The sequence below is a fragment of the Oncorhynchus gorbuscha genome, linkage group LG10 (genome assembly GCF_021184085.1).
Source record: "Oncorhynchus gorbuscha isolate QuinsamMale2020 ecotype Even-year linkage group LG10, OgorEven_v1.0, whole genome shotgun sequence".
NCBI classification, from domain to species: Eukaryota; Metazoa; Chordata; class Actinopteri; order Salmoniformes; family Salmonidae; genus Oncorhynchus; species Oncorhynchus gorbuscha.
In genome coordinates, this window is record NC_060182.1 from 61,414,288 (window position 1) to 61,436,830 (window position 22,543).

The window sequence follows — 22,543 nt, forward strand, 5'->3', positions numbered from 1 at the left end:
GGTGACATTGTTGCCGGTGATGTCTGGTGAGGACCTGGCTTACAACAGGCTCTCAAGCCCTCAGTCCTGCCTCTCTCAGCCTATTGTGGACAGTCTGAGCACTGATGGAGGGATTGTGTGTTCCTGGTGTTCCAACTCGGGCAGTTGTTGTTGCCATCCTGTAACTGTCCCGCAGGTGTGATGTTCGGATGTACCGATCCTGTGCAGGTGTTGTTACACGTGGTCTGCCACTGCGATGGCGATGAGCTACCCGTCCCATCTCCCTGTAGTGCTGTCTTAGGCATCTCACAGTACGGACATTGCAATTTATTGGCCTGGCCACATCTGCAGTCCTCATGCCTCATTGCAGCATGCTTAAGACCACGCAGATGAGCAGGAACCCTGGGCATCTTTTTTGAGTGTTTTTCAGAGTCAGTAGAAAGGCCTCTTTAGTGTCCTTAATTTTCATAACTGTGACCTTAATTTTCTACCGTCTGTAAGATGTTAGTGTCTTAACGACAGTTCCACAGGTGCATGTTCATTAAACCCTTTACAAAGAAGATCTGTGAAGTTATTTAGATTTTTCCTAATTATCTTTGAAAGACAGGGTCTTAAAGAAGGGACGTTTCTTTTTTTGCCGAGTTTATATACCAATACAATCAGTTGGAATAGGGGCTAGGTGTGCACAATGAAAGTTCCAGAGGGATCAATGACAGGTTCGCCCTGTGACTTTTTGTTTATGAAGATATATTTTGAGCACAACAGCGTTTGGTTTTTGTCCGGCTTTGATCTATGGTGCTTAAATAAATTCAGTAAACCTGCGACAGCCTCCTGCCTACTCCTCTCTATACCAGTGACACCATTTGCCATTTGGCTTCAAAATAAAGCAATTGTTGGTTCAATTTAACAGTTGGCATGTTTTATTGAAGACACTAAAATGCATAAATTGATGTTTACTTTGGGGGCGTTGGCTTCTTCGCTAGCTACTGACTATCAAATGAAGCAAAGATGTTTCCAGAGTAAGGGATTGTTTGACAGTTTACCGTCACATGTGCGGTTCAATGCTGAGATGACGCCCTATGATTGGCTCTAAAAATGTAACAAAATAAAAATATATTCAATCATCAACCACAGGATATCTGGTCATCTTCAGAAATGAAAGGAATGAATGATCTGGCTCATTAGCTAGTGCAGGCCCAGCCTCAAAGCAGAATCTGTGATTCAGGTCCAGGCTGTGTCGTGTGCAAGCTACTCCAGCTGCACAGGCGACGGAGCACATTTGACGGTGACAGCTGGGCCTGCTTAGCCAACCAGCTCTACGGCTCCACACTGCCAACACGCTCCTAAGCAGACCCGTCTCTCCTCTACTCCTCTCCTCAGAACATCATGCAGCAGAACGACGTCTTCTTACATCCTCTGTTCCCTGCTGAGTCATCCACTGGAAGAGCATCCGCCTGCTTCCGAAAGGCTTTATCCCCTCTGGGGAAGAGTAATGTCAACTTACACTATAGCCCCATGATCTAAGACAACGCCCCACGGTCTGAAGACAAAGATGAGATTCCACAGCATTTCAACTCAATTACACAAACCTGGGTTCATAACCTCCCTGCCGTGCTCCAGATTTAGTTCAACTTCAAAAGGTAGTGCCTGGTGTACCGGGCACGCACTACAAAAACCCCATACTTGGTAGAAATGTTTACTCTTGATAACAGCCTTTTGTGTATGTTTGATTGATTTGAATGGTTTACATGTGTTCCATTCCACCTCACACCTTTCACAGTAAAACATTTAAAAATGGACTAGATATTTAGTTCAGGGAACACTGTAGCTTACAGTACATTCTCACACCGGAGCGTTTTGCTCATTATATTTTCAGTCTTTTGTTCTTTCCAAGGGTTCCAGTACATAGTGGATTATGATACAGTAATACATCAGTACTGAGCTATTTCAGATATTTCCAAATTGTATTCTGACCAAAAGGGTGCCCAAAACGTACAATACTTGATATCTTCTGTAGGAAAATTAACTCATTCACAGAAAAGGTCTTTAGAAGGGAGCAATTTATTTGCAACGTTGTTTTAATGAAATCCACATCCTAAGGCATGGTTTGTTGTAGAGGGACATCAACTAGAACCAGTGGTCTGCATCATTCCCAACGGACACCAGTTTACATCCTGTTTAAGTCATGCACTGTCTATTCATGCAGAAACGCCTAAACATATCAGATGTCTCACACATGTTGGTGTTAAAAGCTCTGCAGGATGTACAGGAGCTGGTGCTGTACCCACTAAGAGGGTATGTCCAGAGGGATATCCTAATAATACAGCTTTGGCAGTGCATGGGCAATTTACTGACGCTAAAAGGCATAAACCATGGTGCTATTCTGCCAATGGACCATTGGATGCCTGTCACAGTGATACAACTCACTCATCGTCACAATCTTTCCTAAGTCGCCAGAAAAGCCTCCATTTACTATCAAAGCAAAAAGCATATCACAAATGTTCTGAGCATCAGCCTTGCCTTTTTCTAATCTAGTTTAAGAAAGTTCAATCAGGAAGGCTGGTCCGAATGCTCATTTAACTTCATCCAGTAGGCTTAACATAATTCAATTTGTTTCCTTTTCTACGGGCATATTGGGAATGAATACAAATGTATCATCAACATAGCGTCTTGTTTCTTCTCCTCGTTCCTATTAGCCGTGTGTGGAATGTCTTTCGCCTACTTACCTCATAGCCTTTAAGCACGGCACAATAATGCACATTCATCACGCTGGCTGTTTAACCTCCGGGCTCACTCTTGCAATTAGCACCTTCCTCTCTCTCAGCCAATGGGCTTAAATCTGGGGATGTATTTAAAATGTCCACCTACGCTCGTTCTCTCACTTTTCGACAAGCATCCACCTCCTCACCACTATAATAATCTGAAGGCCTGTCATCAGCGGAGGAAAGGAGTTCCAATGATGGAAGCCAGCAGACCCTCATAGGGCTACCTGCCATCACATCATCTGGCTCCGAGGATCTTCCCTTGGAGACAAGACCATTCCCCAAACCATTTATTAAAATGTCATAACGCATTGCGTCGTTGTTGTTCATTCGGTTAGGCCTGTGCTCGATTGAATTAGCCGAAGGTCCAAGTAGGAGTCTTCATTTAGCCAATAACTAACAAGGCTTGCCAAATGGAATCTTCAGTATTCACAAAGGAACGTTTCGGTAGTGATGTGGCCAGGAAATTTAAACCTGACAAATGAGTTTGGTGCTGATCCGACACACTTCCTTCAAACACATTGAACCACAAGGGTATACTTTATCACCATTTAACGAAAACGAGGAGGGATAAGACTCCCATGAGCTTAAAATAGGAAGTAACTCTTGGACATTGGGCTCCCTTGTAAAAATAGATTATCGATTTGATTCCAAGTGTAATCCTTTTCTATTCTGTTATGAGACTGTATATTGTGTATCCACGCCTACTTAGGGACTCGTGCAATACAGCTTCAGCATCAATATAATATCTACAGCATGATCTAACTCAGAGCCATTAGTGTCCTCCTAAGTGAAGCAGTTATGTCCGACCTTGAATTCAAACCAGCTCCAGAGGCTAAGGAGTATCTTGGAAGAAGAGGAGACAGACAGTGGAGTCACGGATAAACAGAGCAGCACATCTGTTGAACACATCTGTTCTCTTCATTAGAAGTGCTTGACATTCATTAGGTTCCAGGACAGTGAAACCGCACCGCGCTCTTCCCCACGCCTGTCAACAGGAATGTTTTCCTCATTAACTGAAGGCTTTCACATTCCTGTCATATTATATAGAGCTGAGATGAAGCAGTTCTGTTCCTTACCCTGTATAGAGGTAATAATGATCAGATATAACAAGGGATTATGTGCTGCAGTCAACTTCCTTCAAACACTATACTGTATATTAGTGGAATGAAAACAGGTTAATATGTGTCTTCCTGACTGGTATCCATTCAGGGAGGAATATTGCCCTTTTCATTTATTTCACTCCAGCAGGGAGACTGAAAAAATCCAGCAACTTAACTGGTCATCCTATGTTAATTAGGTCTACTGTTAGTCTGTGACTGGTAGTAGATTTACTGTGGTTACAGACTTAAGTAGCTCTGGAGTCAACCAAAAACATGCTGAAACTCATTGTTCTAAAAGACGAGGAATATGTCAATCTGAAGAATTCAAGCCCTATTAATAGGAAGTTAGAGCACCGCATGTTTTAAGACATAGAGAACCAAACCTATGACAACAGAACATTGAATTCCAAAACATGGTCATGACCCACCACAGGAAATTGTGATTTAGGTTTTATTTTCTTGCTCATTCCAGACATATCATATGGGGCTGTCCACCAGAACTCTGACGCACGCCACTGACACATCGAGGAGAACAGTGCTGCAGAAAATCAAATACACAGGAGACTGGGCTCTTGTGATTACAGATATCCTCAAGAGCCCAGAGGTAAAACTCAGCAGAATCTGCTCTCTGTTAATCAGCCAGCCAAAATACCACGACAGTGTTTTCATGCTAGTGAAAATTGGCAATTTCCAAAGGCGTTTGTTCAGGGGGAACCCTAGATCTGGACAGACCACAGACAGGATGGAAATATCCAGGCCTCCAGCTGTAATAAGTTCCTCTTTGTTTTTCAAACTAAACACAACTTGGGACAGGGTCTGTGCTGCAACTTGTCTCATCCTTTTCTACTAGAGAGACTATTTGACCACTAGGAAAAACATGGCTACCGCACCGCAAGACCATAACAAAATACAGGGTCTGTTGTTGGAGCAAAATGCTGGTCTTCTCCCTGCCCACTTCTAAGGACCTATTCATATGCAGTGAATCAGGCTTTTGGCATTTCCCAAAAATTACACCATAATTCAATTTATAATTTAATTGGTTGCAGCTAGGCTTGAATTAGATTCAGGGGTTCCTCAGACCTCAGACCCCTGTCCTTCCATTTACACTAAAAGCCCACATCATCCAGACATTCTCTGCCCCCCCCCCCACACACACACACACACACACACACACACACACACACACACACATCCTCTCTATCCCCCATTCATCCACTCACCTCATCACAACCTCGCTTTCCCATTAATACATTGTAAAGTGAGGTTTTATATAATATTCAGTTCTTGCCCCTGTCAGTGGAAATTGGCCATTTTTAGAAGACTTTGTTCAGGAGGGACAGGAAGGAAATATGAGCCACCACAACCACCACAACCTCGCTTTCCCATTAACACATTGAAATCTATATGCTATGATGACATACATCCGAGATTCAAGATTGACAAAAACACAGCTGGACAAATTTGGGAATAAGTTTGGGTGTGAGGACGAGTCGGAAATGGGTCACTGCAGCACCACTGTCATATTCGCTTGTTACCTTAGCTAAACATGAGCACAATTCCCACCTGTATTTACAGACCCGCCTACCCAAACTCGTGACTTCTTGAGAGAGTTGAGGAGTCTCCCCAGATTGTTTGCTGAATATCAGAGAAAAGCTGACATTCTCCCCAGACTTTGTGCCGTTGCCTACAGGCGTACGCTGCTCCAAGTTCGGTGATATCCGAGACTATGCATAATGTTGGTCAAATTATATTATATGACCAAATGTATGTGGACACCTGCTCGTTGAACATCTCATTCCAAAATCATGGGCATTCATTTGGAGTTGGTCCCCCTTTGCTGCTATAACAGCCTCCACTCTTCTGGGAAGGCTTCCCAATAGATGTTGGAACATTGCTGTGGGGACTTGCTTCCATTCAGCCACAAGAGCATTAGTGAGGTTGGGCGATTAGCCCTGGCTTGCAGTCGGCGTTCCAATTCATCCCGAAGGTGTTTAATGGGGTTGAGGTCAGGGCTTTGTGCAGGCCAGTAACATTCTTTCACACAGATGTCGATAAACCATTATGGACCTCGCTTTGTGCACAGGGGCATTGTCATGCTGAAACAGGAAAGGGCCTTCCCCAAACTGTTGCCACAAAGTTGGAAGCACAGAATCGTCTACAATGTCATTGTATGCTGTAGCATTAAGATTTCCCTTCACTGGAACCAAAGGGCCAAGCCCGAACCATGAAAAAAAGCTCCAGACCATTATTTGTCCTCCACCAAACTTTACAGTTGGCACTATGCCTTGGGGCAAGTAGCTGTCACACCCAGACCTGGTGGCTGCCCTTTTTCCCACCTGTGGTTGTGGGAAGTTTACTTTGTTTAGGGCACATAGCCTTTAGCTTCACGGTTTGTTTATTGTTGTGTTCTGTGTCATTTTCCAAATAAAGAGAAAATGTACGCTCACCACGCTGCACCTTGGTCCTCTTCCTTCAACAGCCGTGACAGAACTTCCCACCACCAACAACGGACCAAGCAGCGTGGTAAGGAGGAATGGACGTGGGAGGACATTTTGAATGGCAAGGGATCCTGGACGTGGGAGAGGATCCTGGTCGGGAAGGATCGCCTGCCCTGGGAGCAAGTAGAAGCAGAGAGGAAGGCGAAGGCAGCAGCTAAAGCAGAGCGGCAGCATTATGAGGGAACACGGCTAACAAGGTTGCCCGAGAGGCAGGCTTCCAGTGTGTCTCTCCACTCCAGTGATGATCCACGGCACAAAGCCTTCCAGTGATGATCCATGGCAAGAAGCCTCCAGTGATGATCCATGGCACGAAGCCTCCAGTGATGATCCATGGCACGAAGCCTCCAGTGATGATCCATGGCACGAAGCCTCCAGTGATGATCCATGGCACGAAGCCTCCAGTGATAATCCATGGCGAGGGTGCCCAGTCTGGGGCCCGCAGCGAGGGTACTGTATAACGCCCTGATAATTTTTATGTCTCTATTTTGGTTTGGTCAGGGCGTGAGTTGAGGTGGGTATTCTATGTTCTATGTTGTGTAGTTCTATGTTTTAGCCGGGTAGGGTTCTCAATCAGGGACAGCTGATTGAGTAGACGTAGACTGCCCTTTTTCCCACCTGTGGTTGTGGGAAGTTAACTTTGTTTAGGGTACATAGCCTTTAGCTTCACAATTTGTTTTTGTAGTGTTTATTGTTTTGTTCGGCGTCATTTTCCAAATAGAGAGAAAATGTACGCTCACCACTCTGCACCTTGGTCCTCTTCCGTCAATGAAGCGTGATTCATCACTCCAGCGAATGCGTTTCCACTACTCCAGAGTCCAATGGCGGCGAGCTTTACACCACTAGCCGACACTTCGCATTGCGCATGGTGATCTTAGGCTTGTGTGCGGCTGGTCGGCCATAGAAACCCATTTCATGAAGCTCCCGACGAACAGTTCTTGTTCTGCCATTGCTTCCAAACTCAGTTTGGAACTCGGTAGAGTGTTGCAACCGAGGACATCGCTTCAGCACTCAGCGGTCCCATTCTTTAAGCATGTGCGTCTTACCACTTCGTGGCTGTGCTGTTGTCACTCCTAGATGTTTCCACTTCACAATAACAGCACTTACAGTTGACCAAGGCAGCTCTAGCAGGGCAGAAATTTTACAAACTGACTTCTTGGAAGTCCTATGACGGTGCCACGTTGAAAGTCACTGAGCTCTTCAGTAAGGCCATCCTACTGCCAATATTTGTCTATGGTGATTGCATGGCTATGTGCTCGATTTTATACGCCTGTCAGCAACGGGTGGGGCTGAAATAGCCACTAATTTGAAGGGGTGTCCATATACTTTTTGTATATATACTGTAGATGGCATCATCTGGTTAGAAAAGGTGAGAACCTTTAAATTCTGCATTAAAATCAACAATTCCATAGTGAGTCATGCAATCTACGGTACAGAAGGTCATCACTTAATCGACTTAATAGATTTGTCAGTCTGTATTCCATTCAGGGAGGCCTGCAATCTAACTGCTTCAATCATTCATTTAACATACATTTAGGGAATGTTTAACTGAAAACATGTTGAAAGTCTTTATCATTTAGAATAATATCTAAAAGGGGTAAATACATTTTCACAGCCTGGTTTTGATTATCCACCTGGAAATGGCTCATCACTGGCTTATGAAGGAGCAGGAGCATGCCATGGACAGTTTTGTACACGAAATCAGATGCTTACCTATTGGGAGCACTACTTTATTTAATAAAATACAATTTAATACAACTTTAATACATTTTTGTTTAAGATAAATACATTTCCATCATCTTCACTCTGGTGAATTATCCTTCTTCCTGTTTTGTCTTAGAGAGACATTCTTCTATGTTTTGGAGTCTAGTTATTTAGAAGGGTTCTGTTGTTTTTTGGTTGAAAAATGATGTCCAGTAGGCCCAGGTATTTACAAAGGGGTCAGGTTTCAAGTGGATTTTAGCTGTTATTTGTTCCATATCTTGGATTTTGTTGGTTATGTTGGTCTAGTCCTGGATGGTTGGTATCTGAGGTGATAGCCAGTGTCTTCTTATTGCTTTCTTACTTCTGGCCAACAAGATGTTATATAGCGGGCCTCCTGAGTGGCACAGCAGTCTAAGGCACTGCATCACCATGCTAGAGGCGTCACTACAGACCCTGGTTCGTTCCCAGGCTGTGTCACAACTGGCCATGTTCGGGAGTCCCATAGGGCGGAGCACAATTGGCCCAGTGTCGTCCGGGTTAGTGGAGGGTTTGGCTGGGGTAGGCAGTCATTGTAAAATAACATTTTGTTCCTAAAATATTGGGCCATGTGTTTAGCAGATGTAAAGCACATCAGATAGTAAAACGTTGTCATTCACTACTTAAGAATTCGAACATGTCTGAACATGCCATCACTCATTATTTCCCTCTAATTGAGCTTTAGGAGCAACAAGCTACAAAATGATTTGCATCAAAGGCACCATCTGCAGCATATTATTGTGTTTTCTAAAATGTCCTTGAGTCTCTAAAGGGTTTTCGTATTCTTCCTCTTTATTCAAATATATTCACACACCGCGTTAATTGCTAATTGAGACGGGATTCACAATTAGCTGCTTACTTAAATGAACAGCCCAGCCCATCTGTTCAATTACATTGACGATTCATACAGTAAAAATAAAACGATTAATATGGCATCATAATAAACAGATTCAAGTGAGAATCAAAGTATTGGAGGTTATAGAGCACAGCATAATTGAAAAATATTCATACCCCTTGACCTTGAAAACATTTTGTTACATTACAGACTTATTCTAAAATTAATTAAAACATTTCTAAATCCACATCAATCTAAACGCAATACCCCATAGTGACAAAGCCAATCCAGGTTTTTATACATTTTTGCAAATGTATTACAAATTAAGAATAGGAATACCTAAATGACTTAAATGTACCTTATTTACAAAAGTAATCAGACACTTTTCTATGAGATAAGGTGCATCCTGTTTCCATTGATCGTCCTTGAAATGTTTCTACAACTTGATTGGAGTCCACCTGTAGATAATTCAATGATTGTACATTATTTGGAAAGGAACACACCTGTCTCTATACAATTTCCCACAGTTGACAGTGCATGTCAGAGCAAAAACCAAGCAATAAGGTCAAAGGAATTTTCCACAGCACTCAGAGTCAGGATTTTGTCGAGGCACATATCTGGTGAAGGGTACCAGAAAATGCACATGACAGCTCGCTTGGAGTTTGCCAAAAGGTACCGAAAGGACTCACAGACCATGAGGAACAAGATTCTCTGGTCTGATGAAACCAAGATTGAACTATTTGGCCTGAATGCCAAGCGTCACGTCTGGAGGAAACCTGGCAACATCTTATGGTGAAGCATGGGGGTAGCAGCATCATGCTGTGGGGTTGTTTTTCAGCGGCAGAGACTGGGAGACTAGTCAGGTTTGAGAGAAAGATAAACGAAACAAAGTACAGAGAGATCCTTGATGGAAACCTGCTCCAAAGCGCTCAGGACCTTAGATGGGGGCGAAGGTTAATCTTCCAACAGGCCAACAACCCTAAGCACACAGCCAAGACAACGCAGGAGTGGCTTCGGGACAAGTCTCTGAATGTCCTCGAGTGACCAGCCAGAGCCCGGACTTGAATCCGATCTAACATCTCGAGACACCTGAAAATAGCTGTTCAGTGTCGCTACCCATCCAACCTGACAGAGCTTGAGAGGATCTGCAGAGAAGAATGGGAAAAACACCCCAAATACATGTGTGCCAAGCTTGTAGCGTCATACGCAAGAAAACTCAAGTCTGTAATCGCTGCCAAAGGTGCTTCAACAAAGTACTGAGTAAAGGCTCTGAATACTTATGTACAGTTGAAGTCGGAGGTTTACATACACCTTAGCCAAATACATTTAAACTCTGTTTTTCACAATTCCTGACATTTAATCAGAGTAAAAATTCCCTGTTTTAGGTCAGTTAGGATCACCACTATTTTAAGAATGTGAAATGTCAGACTAATAGTAGAGAAAATTATATATTTCAGCTTTTATTTCTTTCATCACATTCCCAGTGGGTCCGAAGTTTACATACACTCAATTGGTATTTGGTAGCATTGCCTTGAAATTGTTTAACTTGGGTCTAATGTTTCGGGTAGCCTTCCAAAAGCTTCCCACAATAAGTTGGGTGAAGTTTGGCCCATTCCTCCTGACAGAGCTGGTGTAACTGAGTCAGGTTTGTAGGCCTCCTGGCTCGCACACACTTTTTCAGTTCTGCCCATAAATTCTCTATAGGATTGAGGTCAGGGCTTTGTGATGGCCACTCCAATACTGTACCTTGTCGTTAAGCCATTTTGCCACAACTTTGGAAGTATGCTTGGGGTCATTGTCCATTTGGAAGAACCAGTCAAGGGGTCTGAATACTTTCTCAATGCACTCTAAATATTCTTGCCAAGTCCAACATTCCCAAAAATCCAGTCTCCAACCTAATGTTAACTACATTACCATAGCATAAAGTTAGCATATTGAATCAGCTATGACAGCACAGACAGGTTTTCACAATGGCCTGAACAGCTCTTCCATAGAAGATCCTCTTTACACTACACTAGTTTGACGACACATATCAGTTCCACAACACATAGTTTTGTAGTGTAACGAGAGTGCTCTGGCTTCAAAACTCTCTCTCCCAAGCCACTTTGGTATCTACAGTAGTGTAGGACACTCCTCTGAGTGGTATAGTATAAAGACAATGGCTCTCCAACGCCTCATGCCCCCTGCAAACTGCACGCAGAGACAATAAAATGCTATACATGAGTTCTGATTCTAGGTATGTAGAAACAGGGCTTAGATGACAAAATCTCGCGCCATCCCTTTAAGTTCAAACATATTAAGCAGTGGTGCAAATTAGAGCCATGAGTGCACTGCTTGCTCCTCATCTCCCTACAGTGTATAGGTACGCATCAGTTATATTTCCGATTGGTGTCAACATAATTACATTTCCATGCTTTTGGGAGTAGAATGTCGTTTTTTATTTTTTTTAAAAAAAATTTTTATCAACAGAAATGACCTTATCACAGTCGTTCTATAAAAAGGAAAATCTCACGGGAGGCAGTGACCCCCACTACTTACTTTGCCACCGCTGCTGAAATAAATCCGAGGGGAAACACTGCATCTATCTACGATAATATGATGTATAGCCTACTGTACACATGTCTGTACAAAGACTGTTTACAATAGCAGTATCCTACCCTAAAGGAGCTCCCTCCCAACTGAGATTTTCTCCAGTAGACATGTCGTGTAGGAAATGCGTAACCAACGTACCACTCTACTCATATAACATGCCTGCTAGACGTCACATCAACATGAGTTTATTATTTTATAGATTGGATCTGCCTCAAGAAAAAGGTAACTGACACTTGCATTGAATTCATTCAGCTTGTATATCAATTCAAAACAACCAAATGAAGTTAGAGTACAAGTAACTGAAATCAATGTGAAGCTTCAGCAAGTATGGACAGTAGATTTCAAAGACAACATATAGAGAAATGACCTTTGTCGTCTGTTGTTGGTGTTCATTTCACCTGGACAGAATACTAAGCATTACTGGAGGGGGGGGCAGACGTTAATTACGGTTCTTCTTATTAAAACACAAATTAAGTTAAGCCTCCTTCCTCTTCTTGGTTATTGAAACGTCTACAGTGAACAAGAATCCCTACAGTATAGCTCAATGATTCCAATGAGAGTGTCTCTGAGTCGTACATGGTTATTTTGATGAATCAATTATATTTTCAGAAGTAACCTCAAATCAGGTTTCGATTCCTTCCTTACTTTTGGCAGTTGCTTCTTCAATCATACTAAAAGCAAAAGTCAAACCCAAACAATGCACAGGCCTATTTAGACTTAGACAAAGAGGCATAATTCTGGTAATAGTTAACTGGCATTTACAGGAAAACATTTCCGTCATCTTGCAGAACAACAAATGCTCAAACATGTTCTGCAAACTAAGTTGTAGAGGGGCTATTTTCTTTAGTACGCTAGAATAAGAACTAATTGACTGTGCCACAGCGGTGAAAATGATACCAATATTTGCTCATTCAGAGTGAGTACTGTGTCCTGTTTTCCCTTACGGAATATATATTTTTTGTGATTTTACTGTGATGACCATTGGATAGGTTATCTAATCAGTTATGTGGATAATAAGGGCAGCGAATCAACTATGCACCAGAAAACCAATGCCATTGGTGAGCCATCTAAGCAATGCCAGGAAATAATACATAAAATCAGTAGAGAAGCATGGCTTCACTTTTAATGTCTCTTGCTTTGTAAAACCAATCCAAATAGACCTTACCGTGAAATGCGTACTTACAAGCACTTAACCAACAATGCAGAGTAAGTAAGAAAGATTTGCTCAATAAACTAAAGTAAAAACAGAAACACAATAAATGAACAATAACAAGGCTATATACAATGGATACTGGTACCGAGTCAATGTGCAAGCGTACGGGTTAGTTGAGGTAATTCATTATATATACAAAAGTATGGGGACACACCTTCAAATTAGTGAATTTGGCCACTTCAGCCAGACTCGTGCTGTTACTGTGAAGTGGAAACATCTAGGAGCAACAACGGCTGCGTGGAAAAGTGATATACACCACACAAGCTCAAAGAACCTGACCGTCGAGGGCCGAAGCGAGTAGCTTGAGTTCCAAACTGCCTCTGGAAGCAACGCCAGCACAATAAGTGTTTGTCAGGAGCTTCAAGAAATCGGTTTCCATGGCCGAGCAGTCGCGCACAAGTCTAAGATTACCATGTGCAATGCCAAGCATCAGCTGGAGTGGTGTAAAACTCACCGCCATTGGAATCTGGAGCAGTGGAAACGTGTTCTCTGGAGTGATGAAACACACTTCACCATCTGGCAGTCCGACGGACGAATCTGGGTTTGGCGGATGCCAGGAGAACGCTACCTTGCCCCAATACATAGTGCCAACTGTAAAGTTTGTTGGAGGAAGAATAATGGTCTGGGGCTGTTTTTCATTGTTTGGTCTAGGCCCTTTAGTTCCAGTGAAGGGAAATCTTAACACGACAGCATACAATGACATTCTGTGCTTCCAACTGTGTGGCAACAGTTTGGGGAAGGACCTTTGCTATTTCAGAATGACAATGCCCCGTGTAAAAAGTGTGGAAGAACTTGACTGGCCTGCACAGTGCCCTGACCTAATTTTTCCCAAGATGGTGGTGCAGTAGGTAGGACGTGTGTATGTGTATCTGTCTCTGTCCTTGTCTTTTGTCTTTTCCTGTGTAAATAGTCTGTGTTAGCCACGGCTAGCGGTCCTCACCTTTTTCCTCCGTCATCAGCCAGCCTTAGCTCGGACAACACCTGCCAGTCTGCACAGCGCGATATCAACCCAGAGCATATCGGACTGCTTCTCTCTACCATTTCACCGGATTCCTGCCGCTTTGGATCATTACACAAAATCATTACTCCGAATCATCACAGCTAGCTAGCTGCAAACGAGTGGCCACTGTTAGCTAACGCCTCTGTCCCGAAGCAAGCACCAGCTAGCCTTGAGCTGGCCTCGAGCTAGGCCCATATACCAGCTAATTCTAGGGCTACAATACCTCCTTTGCCAATTGGCCTGGACCCTTTATGGTTGACATGGAGCCTCGCAGATCCATCACGACTGGACTGCCGACGTGATCGCCCGATGTGGTTTCAGCAGGCTATTCTGTTACGATGTCGCCAAAGAACCAGCTTCTAGCCTCGACCCGCTAGCTTTTCTGAACGCTGTGTCCCCTGCTCGCCTAGCGTAATAGTGATTACCGATCAGCACCTTGACTCACCTATTGCTGCTCTTTTGACCCTGTAATCACTCATTTACACAGCTGATGCCCCCTGGACTGTTTCAATAACATGGTACCTCATTTTGTTTACCTGTATGTACCCAACTGACCCATTCTGCCCATTAATCGCCATCTACCCGTTGTTGTCTTAGCTCTCCTGATCAACACCTGTGATTGCTTTATGCATCTCTCTAATGTCCGTGTCTGAATCCTGTCTTAGGAAGGCCACCAAAAATTCGGAAATTTCCATCCCCAATTACAACATTTTCCACCAAGATAGAACTGCCAACGCGGTGGAGTTGCAATCTTTTGCAGAGATAGCATGCAGAGTTCTGTCATGCTATCCTGGTCTGTGCCCAAACAGGTTGAGCTTCTACTTTTAAAAATCCACCTTTCCAGAAATAAGTCTCTCACTGTTTCCGCTTGTTATAGACCCACCTCAGCCCCCAGCTGACACCATATGTGAATTAATTGCCCCACATTTATCTTCAGAGTTTGCACTGTTAGGTGACCTAAACTGGGATATGCTCAACACCCTGGCCATCCTACTATCTAAGCTAGATGCCCTCAATCTCACACAAATTATCATGGAACCTACCAGGTACCACCCTAAATCCGTAAACAAGGGCACCCTCATAGATATCATCCTGACCAACTTGCCCTCTAAATACACCTCTACCAGGATCTCAGCGATCACTGCCTCAATGCCTGTGTCCGTAATGGGTCCGGAATCAAATTACCAACACCCATCACTGTCAAAAGCTCCCTAAAACACTTCAGTGAGCAGGCCTTTCTAATCGACCTGGCATGGGTATCCTAGAAGGATATTGACCTCATTCCGTCAGTAGAGGATGCCTGGTTATTCTTTAAAAGTGGTTTCCTCGCCATCTTAAATAAGGATGGCCCATTTAAAAAATGTAGAACTAAGAACAGATATAGCCCTTTGTTCATTCCAGACCTGACTGCCCTTGACCAGCACAAAAACATCCTGTGGCGTACTGCATTAGCATCGAATAGTCCATCCTGTGGCTAGCTTTTTGAAACAGAAATTTGCATCCTGTAACACAAACTCCCAAAAGTTCTGGGACACTAAAGTCCATGGAGAATAAGAGCACCTCATCCCAGCTGCCCACTGCAGGATAGGAAACACTGTCACCACCGATAAATCCACAATAATTGAGAATTTCAATAACCATTTTCCACCTGGCTACCCCTACCCTGGTCAACAGCCACGCACCCCCCACAGCAACTTGCCCAAGCCTCCCCCATTTCTCCTTTACCCAAATCCAGATAGCTGATGTTCTGAAAGAGCTGCAAAATCTGGACCCCTACAAATCAGCTGGGCTAGACAATCTGGACCCTCTCTTTCTAACATTATCCGCCGCAATTGTAGCAACCCCTATTACTAGCCTGTTCAACCTCTCTTTCGTATTGTCTAAGATCCCTAAAGTTTGGAAAGCTGGTGCGGTCATCCCCTCTTCAAAGGGGGTGAAACACAGACCAAAACTGTTACAGACCTATATCTATTCTACCCTGCCTTTCTAAAGTCTCCGAAAGCCAAGTGAACAAACAGATCACCGACCATTTAGAATCCCACTGTACCTTCTCCACTATGCAATCTGGTTTCTGATCTGGTTATGGGTGCACCTCAACCATGCTCAAGGTCCTAAATGATATCATAGCTGCCATCGATAAAAGACAATACTGTGCAGCCGTATTCATTGACCTGGCCAAGGCTTCGACTCTGTCAATCACCACATTCTTATCGGCAGACTCAACAGCCTTGGTTTCTCAAATGACTGCCTCACCTGCTTCACCAACTACTTCTCTGATAGAGTTCAGTGTGTCAAATCAGAGGGCCTGTTGTCCAGTCCTCTGGCAGTCTCTATGGGGGTGCCACAGGGTTCAATTCTCAGGCTGACTCTCTTCTCTGTATACGTCAATCATGTCGCTCTTGCTGCTGGCGACTCTCTGATCCACCTCTACGCAGACGACACCATTCTGTATACCTCTGGCCCTTCTTTGGACACTGTGTTAACAAACCTCCAGACAAGCTTCAATGCCATACAACACTCCTTCCGTGGCCTCCAACTGCTCTTAAATGCACGCAAAGCTTAATGCATGGTCTTCAACCGATTGCTGCCCGCACCCGCCCACCCATCTAGCATCACTACTCTGGACGGTTCTGACTTAGAATATGTGGACTACAAATACCTAAACTCTCCTTCCAGACTCACATTAATAAGTCGCTCTGGATAAGAGCGTCTGCTAAATGACTTAAATGTAAATGTAAATGTAAGAATCTCCAATCCAAAATTAAATCTAGAATCGGTTTCCTATTTCGCAACAAATCATCCTTCACTCATGCTGCCAAACATACCCTTGTAAAACTTTTGCTAATGTAGTGTATGTACATGTAGGTGGTGGTGTGACTATGCATAGATAATAAACAGACTAGCAGCAGTGTATGTGAAAAGGGTGAAGGAATGTGTGTGTGTGTGTGTGTGTGTGTGTGTGTGTGTGTGTGTGTGTGTGTGTGTGTGTGTGTGTGTGTGTGTGTGTGTGTGTGTGTGTGTGTGTGTGTGTGTGTGTGTGTGTGTGTGTGTGTGTGTGTGTGTGTGTGTGTGTGTGTGTGTGTGTGTGTGTGTGTGTAGAATTTAAAAATAAAAATGGTGAAACATTAAAAAATATAATTTTTGATAAAACTATACTAAATTGCAATGAAGGTTTACAGTAGTCTCAACAGCACAGCACTCTGTAGGGTAGCAACATGGTGTAGCCGGAGGACAGCTAGTTTCCAACCCTCTCTGGGTACATTGACTTCAACACAAAACCTAGGAGGCCCCCCATTCCATAGACTTACACAGTAATTATGACGACTTCCAGAGGACCTCCTCCAACCTATCAGAGCTCTTGCGACATGAACGGACATGTTGTTCACCCAATCCAAGGATCAGACAATGAATATTGTATTGAAAGCATTCAGTACAGCTAGCTAGCACTGCAGTGCTTAAAATGTGGTGAATAATTGACTCAAAAAGAGAGAAAGACAATAGTTGAACAGTTTTGAACAAATTAATTTCTTCAAAAATTAAGGAGAAACAAGAGAGAGTGAGCTAGCTATATTTCATATTTTTTCACTTTCACTTTCACTTACTTAGCTAGCGAATGCAGTTAGCTAGTTTAGCATACTCAAACACCCGGCTCTAACAGAGAGGGATGCAATGTTACCTAGCTGGCTATGGCTATCCAACACTGGAACTCTTCCAAGTCAAGGTAAGCTTTTGGTTGTATTAATTTATTGCCACCGGGGCCCACTGTACTGCATGATTGTAGCGGATTTACTAACGTGTTAGTTCTAGTAGCTATGTTGACTTGACGTTAGCTATTATGGTGGAAACAATGTAGACTGTGTGTAGTGGTTAGTGTGATGATATGATATGAAGGTTTGGCTTGGAAAGCTGTTTGTATGTAGCCGCTATGAAAGTGAACTGTGTTTGCGTGTGATCAGGGATGTATTCATTCTGCAAATTCCAAGCGGGCTGTCATGTGCCTTTTACTGAGGAGTGGCTTCCGTCTGGCCACTCTACCATAAAGGCCTGATTGGTGGAGTGCTGCAGAGATGGTTGTCCTTCTGGAAGGTTCTCCCATCTCCACAGAGGAACTCTGGAGCTTGGTCAAAGTAACCATCGGGTTTTTGGTCACCTCCCTGACCAAGGCCATTCTCCCCCGATTGCTCAGTTTGGCCAGGCAGCCAGCTCTAGGAAGAGTATTGGTGGTTCCATTTAAGAATGGTGGAGGCCACTGTGTTCTTGGGGACTTTCAATGCTGCAGCCATTTTTTGGTAGCCTTCCCCAGATCTGTGCCATGACACAATACTGTCTCGGAGCTCTACGGACAATTCCTTCGACCTCATGGCTGCTCTGACATGCACTGTCAACAGTGGGACCTAATATAGACAGGTTTGGGCCTTTCCAAATCATGTCCAAATCAATTGAATGTCCCACAGGTGGACTCCAATCAAGATGTAGAAACATCTCAAGGATGATCTCGCTCTCATTGGCTGGGCCCTTGCTTCATACTTGTCGCCAAACCCACTGGCTACAGGTTATCTACAAGTCTCTGCTAGGTAAAGCCCTGCCCTATCTCAGCTCGCTGGTCACCATAGCAGCACCCATTCGTAGCACACGCTCCAGCAGGTATATCTCACTGGTCACCCCCAAAGCCAATTCCTCCTTTGGTCACCTTTCCTTCCAGTTCTCTGCTGCCACTGACTGGAATGAACTGCAAAAAGCTGGAGATTCCCATCTCCCTCACTGGCTTTAAACTGTGAGAGCAGCTCACAGATCACTGCACCTGTTCATAGCCCATCTGTATACAGCCCATCTATCTACCTCATTCCCATACTGTATGTATTTATTTAGCTCCTTGCACCATAGTATCTCTACTTGCACATCCATCTTTTGCACATCGACCATTCCAGTGTTTAATTGCCATATTGTAATTACTTTGCCACCATGGCTTATTTATTGACTTTAACTCCCTTAGTTGACCTTATTGGCACTCACTGTATATAGACTTTGTTTTCTCATTTATATTATTGACTGTATGTTCATTCCATGTGTAACTCTGTTATTGTATGTGTCGAACTGCTATGCTTAATCTTGGCCAGGTCGCAGTTGCAAATGAGAGCTTGTTCTCAACTAGCTTACCTGGTTAAATAAAAGGTGAAATAAAAAATAAAAACAGGATAAATGGAAACAGGATACACCTGAGCTCAATTTTGAGTCTCGTAGCAAAGGATCTGAATACTTAAGTAAATAAGGTATTTCAGATTTGTTTTAAATAAATTTGCTAACATTTCTTAAAACCACTTTTTGTTTTGTCATTATGGGGTATTGTGTGTAGATAGATCAGGGGAAAATATTTTAATAACAAAATGTGGAAAAAGTGAAGGGGTCTGAATACATTCCGATTGCACTATACAGTGGGGAGAACAAGTATTTGATAACCTGCAAAATCGGCAGTGTTTCCTACTTACAAAGCATGTAGAGGTCTGTCATTTCTATCATAGGTACACTTCAACTGTGAGAGACGGAATATAAAACAAAAATCCATAAAATCACATTGTATGATTTTTAAGTAATTAATTTGCATTTTATTGATTAACTGTTCAGCAGTTTTATGGCTTGGTGGTAGAATCTGCCTTTTTGGTCCCAGACTTGGCGCTCTGGTACCACCTGCCGTGTGGTTTTAGGCTGGGTTTCTGTACAGCCCTTTGTGGCATCAGCTGATGATAAATTTGATTGAATGATTGATGACTTGGGTGGCTTGAGTCTTTGACAATATTTGTGGTCTTCCTCTGACACCCCGCCTGGCATAGGAAGCTTGGCCCCAGTGATGTACTGGTCCGTATGCACTACCTTCTATAGTGCCTTGCAGTCGGAATGCCTGAATAGTTGCTATACCAAGCGGTGATGCAACCAGTCAGGATGCTCTCGATGGTGCAGCTATAGAACTTTTTGAGGATCTGAGGTCCCATGTCAAATATTTTCAGACACCTGAGGGGGTGTTGTCGTGCCCTTATCACGACTGTCTTGGTGTGTTTGGACCATGATAGGTCCTTAGTGATGTGAACACCAAGTCACTCGAAACTCTCGACATGCTCCACTACAGCCCTGTCGATGTGTTTGGGGGCGTGCTTGGCCCTTCTTTTCCTGTAGCCCACGATTAGCTCCTTTGTCTTATAAGGTACTGCATCAAGGTCAAAGATTGAGCATATTTTACCTGATTTTAAGATATTTTTAAGATACCACTGTAGGTTGAAAATAGTCAAGACAGACAACATTTCAAGATAGGTAAACTTCTTATTATAAGGGGCAAGCTGGTGATTTGAAGTTTTAATATTGAGAACATCTGTGTAGTTCTATGGTAGCAGCTGCCAGCACAGTCAAACGTGTAAACTAGATTATCTACAAATGTGCACACTACAAATCTGCATTTGTTTTGGTTGCTTTCAGACCCGATTAAATTATAAACCTGTTATCAAAATAATATATACATGCTTGGAATTCCCTGCCTCTATTTGACTAAACCAACAGTTCATGACAAGAAATACATTTTCGGGAAATAAATGAATATATTACAATAAGATGTATTGGATAAACTATGGTGATTGGTCCCATCTACAAGACATGCGTCCAGTTGTAATGAGCACATGGATGACTACCAAAATAATAGAATCTGTGAAGCTGCACTATTTCATGTAATAAAAGGTCTGTGAAAATAGTTCTGGTTCCTCTGATACCACTTTATTACAGTGTAGTTACTAATTTGTTCTGATGTAATTAACACATTTGATGTCAAATACTTCAATGTTCCTCATCTAAGGAATATTCTGCTGTGATATATAGCAAGAGCGGTTGCATTAGACATAAATAAATAAGCCACTATAAAAGGAGTGCAAAACCACCTACTATAATTTGTTAATTAAGACAGTTTTTCATATAATTGTTCTATTTAAAAAGTTGAGAGTTTTATGCAAGTAAAACATGTTTTAAAACCAAGCCAAAACAACATTATATACATTATTCATATTGAACTTACATTTGAGCTTCATGAATCTTACATGAGTGTTTTCCTGTCATATTTATTTAACACAAATTTTGTTTTCCTAATGCATGATTTAGCATTAGGAACACATCAGCTTCTACTGCTACAATTACTTTTAAGTAAATAAAAAAAATGGTATTTCAGTTTTTTATTTGTAATAAATTTGTCTGGGAGTGCAGTCATACTTGGCGTGTGTAAATGTCGTGTGCTTATACAGGTACAGTACATGCAGAAACGTAAACTACAGTTAAAACAGACATATTCAAGCAGGTTCCTCAGGAACTCTCTGATTGAGACATTATGGATTATGAAGATCGCGACAATGTGTATATGGCTGTAAGGATAATGAAGGCTTACTCTTTAAGGAAATACAGTGAGGCATAGTCAAAGTAATATTGACAACATGGACTATCCATGTGAATATTGTTTTCAAATAATTCAGCACCATTCCAAATAATCAGGGTGCCAAGAATCACAATGTCAAATAGCAAATAATTATTCAATGGCAGTAATGTTAATAATCACAGTTGATCTGAAGCTACAATAGGTCGCAAAATGGTTCTGATCATCTCAGGCGATTATCCTAAAAACCTATGATCACACAATAATAACAATATTCCTCTAGAGAAATCCGTTGAGTAAACAAGTTGACTGCCACAACCTTTCCTAACAAATGAAAAAAATGTGTCGTTCTGAATTTTCCAGGTGCAAGAATGACTCTAAAAGTTAACCTTAATGATTCGGTCAGGAATGTGTATTACTCTCACAATAAAATGAATTGATGAATATGCCTATCATAGAAGAAGAACATATCATGACCGTGAGGGGAACTGATACTGAAACTTCGAATGAAGTATATTCCTGTGTATCTAGACCAATCCAAAGAGATTAAAAAAAATAAAAAAAATAAACATTACTGAAATTGACTCCTCAGTGCCGCAATATAGCTAAGGAAATTGTAAATAAATTACTATAGTCTACTTACCTATCAAAACGCTGACAGCGATATTAATAAAAGTGTGTCTTCTTATACAATCCATGGCTCCTTTTGGAAGGATCCTGGAAAGAGTTGCCACTTTTATTTATTAATGTTAACAAATGATAAACAACCAAAAACACGTTTTAGATCACCAGGTCCCAAGGACGTGCAGCCTTTTTGCGAGCGTAGTTTTTACTTCACCTTGCTGTAATAGTGGCGATGCTGATGCTGCAGCGTTTCGGTCTGAATTGGTGAACCAACTCAAACTCACTCCCGAATGAATGCCTTCTCCTTCTCTTTGGGTTACCACTGCCTACTTAGAAACTTGGTCCTAAAGCCTGCCTGTGGTACATGCTGTATATTACTGCTTTGCAGAGAGCTTTGTGCATGGCGGTTGGTATGGTCATGTTTTACTGTTGGCACAGCCTGGTCTCATACAATAGACGTAACATAGTAAATGTAAATCCAGGATACTTCAATTAGTATGATACGGTATGTAAAGTTTGGTAACCCTAAGGTTGCAAGTTTGAATCTCATCTTTAGCATTATTGTAATTAGCAACTTTGAACTACTTGCTACTTGTTAGCCATTTTGCAACTACTTAGCATGTTAGCTAACCCTTCCCCTAACCTTAATCATTTTAGCTCACCCTAACCCTAACATTAACCATTTAACCTAACTTCTAAACTTAACCCTAAAACAGAAAACCTAGCCTAGCTAACATTAGCAAGTTAACATATAGTATTTTTTGCAAATTCTTAACATATAGTAAGAATTGTCATTTGTAA

At 42.4% G+C, this 22,543-nt stretch overlaps 1 protein-coding gene across 5 annotated transcripts in view; it reads right to left on the reverse strand.

Moving 5' to 3' along the window:
• The window catches only part of LOC124046319 (leukocyte tyrosine kinase receptor-like), a 71,017-nt gene extending 48,894 nt beyond the window's left edge, over positions 1–22,123 (reverse strand). For 3 of the 5 annotated variants that reach the window (XM_046366568.1, XM_046366565.1, XM_046366563.1), the window contains exons 1-2: positions 21,957–22,123; positions 21,762–21,835 (exon numbers count right to left, since the gene is read on the reverse strand). In XM_046366568.1, the coding sequence (XP_046222524.1) occupies positions 21,762–21,816 (55 nt within the window). In that variant the 5' untranslated portion in view covers positions 21,817–21,835; positions 21,957–22,123. Of the gene's footprint in view, positions 1–21,761 lie in introns of all 5 variants that reach the window. The other 2 variants (XM_046366567.1, XM_046366564.1) reach the window with 1 other exon arrangement.
• Between the last annotated feature and the right edge of the window lie 420 nt (positions 22,124–22,543).